This window comes from Trifolium pratense, linkage group LG4 (genome assembly GCF_020283565.1).
Source record: "Trifolium pratense cultivar HEN17-A07 linkage group LG4, ARS_RC_1.1, whole genome shotgun sequence".
Classification (NCBI taxonomy): Eukaryota; Viridiplantae; Streptophyta; class Magnoliopsida; order Fabales; family Fabaceae; genus Trifolium; species Trifolium pratense.
In genome coordinates this window covers 1,356,421-1,363,350 of record NC_060062.1, presented here as the reverse complement: position 1 = coordinate 1,363,350, position 6,930 = coordinate 1,356,421, and the positions used below count along the sequence as shown (strand labels likewise).

At 32.8% G+C, this 6,930-nt stretch overlaps 1 protein-coding gene across 2 annotated transcripts; it reads right to left on the bottom strand.

Moving 5' to 3' along the window:
• Nucleotides 1-3,107: 3,107 nt before the first annotated feature.
• Nucleotides 3,108-6,149, bottom strand: LOC123920902 (syntaxin-51-like). Of its 2 annotated transcripts, none has more exons than XM_045973233.1 (6): nucleotides 5,798-6,149; nucleotides 4,648-4,869; nucleotides 3,978-4,180; nucleotides 3,795-3,895; nucleotides 3,648-3,692; nucleotides 3,108-3,523 (listed from the first exon to the last, which is right to left on the bottom strand). In XM_045973233.1, the coding sequence occupies exons 1-6, from the start codon at nucleotides 5,818-5,820 to the stop codon at nucleotides 3,392-3,394; spliced, it is 726 nt and encodes a 241-aa protein (XP_045829189.1). In that variant the 5' UTR covers nucleotides 5,821-6,149; the 3' UTR covers nucleotides 3,108-3,391. The 2 variants fall into 2 exon arrangements, with proteins under 2 accessions (XP_045829189.1, XP_045829190.1); XM_045973234.1 differs by having other exon boundaries at nucleotides 5,904-6,147.
• Nucleotides 6,150-6,930: the final 781 nt, after the last annotated feature.

Genomic DNA, 6,930 nt, shown 5'->3' with positions numbered 1-6,930 from the left:
TTTGCTCTATGCTCCTTTTTTTTAGAATTATTATTTGATTTCAATTATTTTTTAACTGTAATTTACCTTGCCTCTATTTTAAATGTGAGGTTGTGCACTCTTCTTCAAGCTTAAGTCATTCCTTATCAGATACATGACGGTGCTTGATTTTGAGCAATGAAGGCAAATGATTGTTAATGCCTCATAAACCCACAATGAAGTCATTCCTTATTAGATACATGATGGAAGACCATGCTCCTCATTAAAGACAAAATCAGGACACTCATGTGTTTTAAGTTGTGCAACAATACATACATACAAATTTGTAGCATTATCTTATAATTATATATACAACATATTGTAATCATAATATGTTTTGTTTTGGCTTTAGAATTTTAATGATATTAGTATATGGAAATATCTGGCAAGAATCACAGAACAGATATAGGCATGAATCCTATTGCCGGCAGCTGCGAGACAAATCATTTTGAAGCTCGAATATTTTAGGCCAAATAAAATTTCATTAAAGGGAAGTAGACACAAGATATACCTAAAACTAAAAGGCTAAAACAGATGGAATGGAAGGATGGCATAATAGATGTTGATGTCAACTATGATGTCAAGTAGACAGTAAAGAACTACGACTAGAAACCAGCAGCCAATTAGAGCATACAGAATCATGCTGATCATGCCAAACATATCAGCCCTTAATTGTATAACTAACAATTTAATATCAGCCCCAAATTTCTAATATATATGGAGCACTATTTAACTCATGAATTGAGATGAACACAGTACTAGCCCCTGACATCTTCAAATTAGAGTACTTACTTTTCTAACTATGTTCTAAAAGAAATTGGTATTAAAGTCCCTAAATCCTTTACATGCAATTCATTCACATAACACTACATTTAAGTTCTATTACACTAACTATGAATCAAGGTGATTCTTGATAGAAATGGATTCAAAACTTTTTCTTCAGTGTCTTGTTGGAAGTACTTGTTATTCAAATAAAGATTTGATTTTCTAAGCATAAAATTACAAGATTTGAAAATAAAGCCTGATGATAATTGATAAGTCATATCCCCCCTTACATACCTGATACACAACAAATCGATCGATAAAATTGCAAGGATTACACAACATGATAGATTATATTCCAAACCTTGACAACCCCATATATCAAGAATACACAATTAGTACCAAGCCATATAACTGGAATTAGGATGGCATAACACAAGTTGGTGCCAACTATGATGGTAAGTAGGCTGTCAAGAGCTGCGACTAGTAGAAAGCAGCCATTTAGAGCACACAAAATCATGCTGATCATGCCAAACATGGAGCAGGTTTGGATCTGTTCATACATCTTGATTTCGGACATGAGTATTGTGATAGCAATCCAGCAAAAGTATAATGCTATGAATAATATGTACTTTGTTGTTGCAATTTCTGTTGGTGATGGTGGAAATGCGATTCGGATGATGACAAACAGATATGTTGCCACCACGTTGAAGAGAATGCTAACCAACCTCCCTGCAGTGCTCGGTTGCTCAGTGGTGACTTTGGTGACTTTGTTCTCCTCAGCCATGGCGCACGGTGATATGTCAGATGCTCTGTTGAAAATAAATTAACATTTAAAATAAACCAAATTTGAAAGCAAACAAAAAAAATATATGATTATGAAGACTTACCGCTTACCGGTAGAAATTAGAAACACACATTCAAGAACTCCCCCCCAATACTACATTCCACACAACACTAAGGTGGGATCCAAACTATGTTTGTTTGTTTTCTCAAATTGGTTAAGTTATATAACAAGTAATTATAGACAAACAATAAATATAACAAGTAATGATTACTTAGTAACCAATGATAGAAACAGGCAAGTGTTGTCACCGTTAACATAATTCAGTTGGTAGATGGACATACATTTTATATGCAAGAGTCGGAGTTTAAACCCGACACACTCCACTTATTTATCTTAAGAAGGTGAAATTTTAGTCACTATCATACTTAACGGAAGAAGAAAAAAATATGACTAAGTGTGTTGTGTTCACATAATAACAGAAGAATAATAGGCAAAAAAAAGTTGGTCCTATTCTTTTAGAGTTGCGCTTGCACTACACCATTTTTTGAAATTGGGTTGTGGTCCTATTCTTTGATATTCTCCTTAATTTGATGATGTTTTTTACTTTAATTGAAAAGGGAAAAATCAAACAATGCACATAATATTGTTTGTTTCAAATATTGGAAGAAAAGGACTAAAACTGACAATTATAGAAATTTGGTTGTGGCGCACTTTTCCTTTGCAAGTGTTGTTGCAAAATCACTTTTTCATGTCCCAAATTATAAGCAAAAAATCTAACTTTTATCATTTTCAAGATAAATTTTTACTTAATTTACTCTCTCTCTTCTTTTCCCCATAATCAATAACCAATAAAAACTGTTTTTACATCTTCACATGAAACTTATTTCAACAAACACACAAAAGTCAACCTTGAAATTATCATATTTTACTTTTCTTAATAAGTGTGAAAATTTTTTTTTTGCTTATATTATGGGACGGAGTAGTAGTAATATAAAGTTAAGCTACAATTCATGATTTAAACTAAATTGTTAGTTACATTAAATTGTCATGTGATTGTTTTCTATTTCTTAGTTTTGCTCAAATCTGTCAATTATGATTATATATATAAAATTCTGATTACTCAATCACTCTTTTTTAGACAAGAATTTGCTCAATCACTTAAAAACTTAAATCTAATTGCACCGTTAATCAATATACATGTACCCTTACTTCACTTTAGGATTTTTCTTTAATGTATACAATTAAACCTTAGGGTATGGGTATGGCACATACAAGTTATACAACCCTTACTTCACTTTGCTTGTTAAGTGCAGCTGCAGGTCTCAGATAATAACTTATGTTATGCAAATTCTGTTTCATACCTTTGAACAAATGCATATTCATGAAAGGCAAAATTTTATTAGTTAGAGATTCAAAATAAAGGAGCCTGGAATTCCCAATTCTGGAATATAGTGTGACAAGGACATGCAAAATAGTCTTGTTGATGGGACAACTATATATTACAGGCATTTTCGACCATATAATACACAATAACATAACATTTCTTCACTCTTAAACCACGCAATTGATTACATATAATTACAATAGAACAGTGTGTCACACTCCAGCAAGTAGTTTTCGACATTCATATTTTTACAAAAGGCACACGCTATATATAAACACTTGCATATGAAAATTACAATACAAAACCTTTCAAGACCTCAACAGATTCCACATCAATTACAACAAAGCACCAAGAGAAATCACAAACCCGGTTACGATGTTTCAGGGCACACATACAGAAACATGGACAAAATGAGATGTGTGGCAAGTTCGCCATTTTAGTTACAAATATTTGACCAACAGCCAAATCATAACAACCAAAAACACAATACCGATGACTGATAAGAGCATGTTGAAGCAAGAGCAACTACCTTTGGTTCGTTTATTTAATACTGCCAAGTTCTTTTGCACCCGCTGTTTTCACAACAGAAACATAATATACAAGTTAAGTAGACATAAACAAGATTATTATAATTTATTTTTCATATGGCTAAACAAATTGATTAGGTCCCAATGGAAGTTGATATAAGAATTTTACCCTAAGCCGAGAGTCTGTGACTTCTACATGTTGGTCTAAATCATCCTGATAGGTGAAAAGGAAGAATTCAATTTTAGAATAGTGAAGAGATGAATATAGCCAATACAAAACAAGAACAAAGAAAATTAATGCATGAAGTGAGCATACAATGAGTCTTGTGTGTAGATCCAACTCTTCATTTACTGCCAATGCAATGTGTTTCGTGCTGATTACAGTCTTCTCCAAACTCTCAAGGCTCTCATCTTGTTCTGCAAGGAAAAAAAGATTGCGCTATCAGATCGAAAGTACTGACTCCAAGTGATATATTCTCCAGCAATCTATGTAAGTAACCTTTAATAATTTGTCGTTGAAATCCAACAAGTCCATTGTTGTCTAGGCCAACAGTTCTACTCATTACATCTGGTTTTACTTCTGGACCAAGCAAACTATCCTTGTTTGCAAAATTCGACATGTTCAGCTTAGAAGCCATTTCGTTAACTTTTGATCTCAAATTTGCAAGCATGTCCTTGCGACGATTCATCTCCTTCTCGGATCTGCCAAAATCAAAAGAAACACACTTCACAAAACAATAAATCTGCTTTGTCATACTCATTAAAGCTTAATTTGTATGCAGTGTCAGTGTAAAACATATTTACAGATGTATTCAACCAAATTTCATCATATAAATATTTATGGACATGTTTTCACAATTAACATAACACATTGGTTTGTTAAAAAAAAACATAACACATTGGTACTATGATGTGATTTAATTGATTACATGCGTAAAGTTTCACTGTCAGTGTATACCAAATAATTTATACAACTTAATGTTACTCCAGTAAAGACATCCCCGATGAAGACCCTGTCTAAGGTGTACTACCCACATAAAAAAAGGGAACACCAATGACCACTCATTTCCTCACTAATGATCTATTATTTTGAAAAAAATACACAATAGAGATTAATAACGACAATCATGAACATTTTTAACCAGAATGATGAACAACTACACACTCACAGAGGCGGCTTTGCAGGAAGCTTTGATAAAAGGGATTGCAAGCTATCAAGCCTAGTCCCTAATATTGTAATCTTCCTTCTTATAGCAGATGATTGCCGCTGGGTTTCCGGTCCAGATGCAGGATTTGAACTCCACTCAGAAATCATGCTGCTGATATCATCAGCAAGTTTCATTGCTTCATTATATTCCTTCATCCATTGGTCTGAATTAGAAGCCATTGACCTGCAAGAAAAAAACAAGAAGAACCAATCAATTAAATTGATTCCATATAAGTAGTGGTCAATGAAAATTCTACTAGACAAATTAAACTAGACCAAAATAAAACACAAGTGATAACAGATTGCATGCAACCAATTAACGGAGTGTTTAAGTTTGACTTATTTGAGCTTATCTACTAGCACAAGCACTTGTTAGACTGTTTGAAAGAACTTACGAAAATATCTCATGGAATAAGTTGTTTTCAGCTTATTTCCATAAGCTCTCCAGGATAACTTTGGAAACCAACTTATAGTCTTATACAAAGTGATCAATGGAAATTCTACTCAACAAGATTTTCATTAAATTAAACTAGACCAAAATAAAACACAAGTAATACTAATAACAGATTGCATGTAACCAATTAAGGGACTATTTGAGTTGACTAATTTAAGTTTATCTACTGTTTTGAAGAACTTGTGAAAAAACTTATGACATGTTCATAAGTTGTTTTGAGCTTATTTCCTTAAGCTCTCCAGGATAACTTCTGAAAACAACTTATAGCCTTATACAAAATCAGTTTGACTTTATTTTATCTTTTGTTATAAAAATAGCTCATAATAAGCGCTTATATCTGATACTCCAAACATTTATGCTATAAACTGCAAATTAACTTGTATATCCAAATTCCAAACAGGTCCTAACTACAAAGGCTAGAAAAACATCAAAACACTACGGAGTGTGATATATAAACTGTTATAAATTTATAATCAATATGATTAACAAAAGATAAATTATAATTGCATAGTAAAATTCATAAAAAGGATCATAAATTCAGAATCTACTAGTATCCCTGATTGAACTGTATAAGGAATTGCTGATATTTAATATAGAAATTCAAGTAAATTTTCTATCTTTAATTGAAGAACGTTGAAGGGGAAAATTCAAAATTTACATGTTCAAGTACACCGTTACCATACGAATTGAACATGAACAGAGAAATTAAAATCAATATCAGAGATGAAATTCAATGAATTCAAAAAGAAGAAAAAGTAGATTACGATTGAGAAGGAGAAAGTGTGTTGAGAGAGGTAAATGATTGGAATGGATTGTGAATGAGAGGAAAGTGAAGAAGGTAATTGATACGATGTCGTTTTGGGAAGGTGATGGAAGGTAACGTACGGTGCCACCACCAAGTAGCACCGTCGTTTTCTTTACGTCGCGGGGTTGAAAAAGGCTTCGAATGAAAGTTTCATTCAATACGGCGTCGTTTTCGCTGTTCTATTACCACCTTTTTATTTTTTTATTTGTTGGAATTGGAAGAGTACAAAATGAAATTAATTACGGAGAGTACAAAATGAAATTAATTACGGAGATTAATTATTTTCATGTAATTATTTTAGATTAAGTTGGCCATTAATAATAGTCTCTAAACTTTGACTTTTTTGTTTTCTTTTCTTTTCTTTTCCAAGACTTCACTTTTTTCTTCTTCTCTCACCCATAGAGGGGTGAACGTGGATACACGCATATATGAATTATGGAGCCTTTTAAAAAACTCTTTTTGATTTTCTTCTTCTTCTCTCACCCATAGAGGGGTGGTTTTAGGTCAATTTTTGGCCTAAAATCACCCCTTTACATTTTTTTTTCTTGCTTTTTAATACAAATAAGTGATTTTCACATAGTTTAAGTCTTATAGTTTTGTTTTCATCTTTGCGATTTTATCCTTTGTTTTGATTTTCAGTATTGTTGTCCCGTCTTAGTGCGGAGTATTGTTGTCCCGTCTTAGTGCGGAGTATTGTTGTCCCGTCTTTGTGCGGTGTTCATTTGTTTCAGGTTTGAAGATTAAGGTTGATCCAGTGCAGATCCAATCAATGACTTTTGTACCATCAACGCTACAGATCCGGCGACATGAATGTTCCGGAAACTTCAATATAGTCAAATATGTAGGCTTTTGCAATATGCCGTTTGATGCTATTAACACGGATGCTGTGAGTTTGTTCGCAGATTCATCCTTTTTGTTTTTAGCGATTTTGATTTGTATTGCATCGATGTACTCTTATCAATTTGAATGAATGAATATCTTTTATT

Coding starts and splice junctions, on each gene's coding strand:
- LOC123920902 (XM_045973233.1), bottom strand. CDS start 5,820: ATGGTAACGGTGTACTTGAACAT. Junction 3,693..3,794: donor ATCTACACACAAGACTCATT/GTATGCTCACTT, acceptor TTCACCTATCAG/GATGATTTAGACCAACATGT. Junction 3,524..3,647: donor TCACAGACTCTCGGCTTAGG/GTAAAATTCTTA, acceptor TTGTGAAAACAG/CGGGTGCAAAAGAACTTGGC.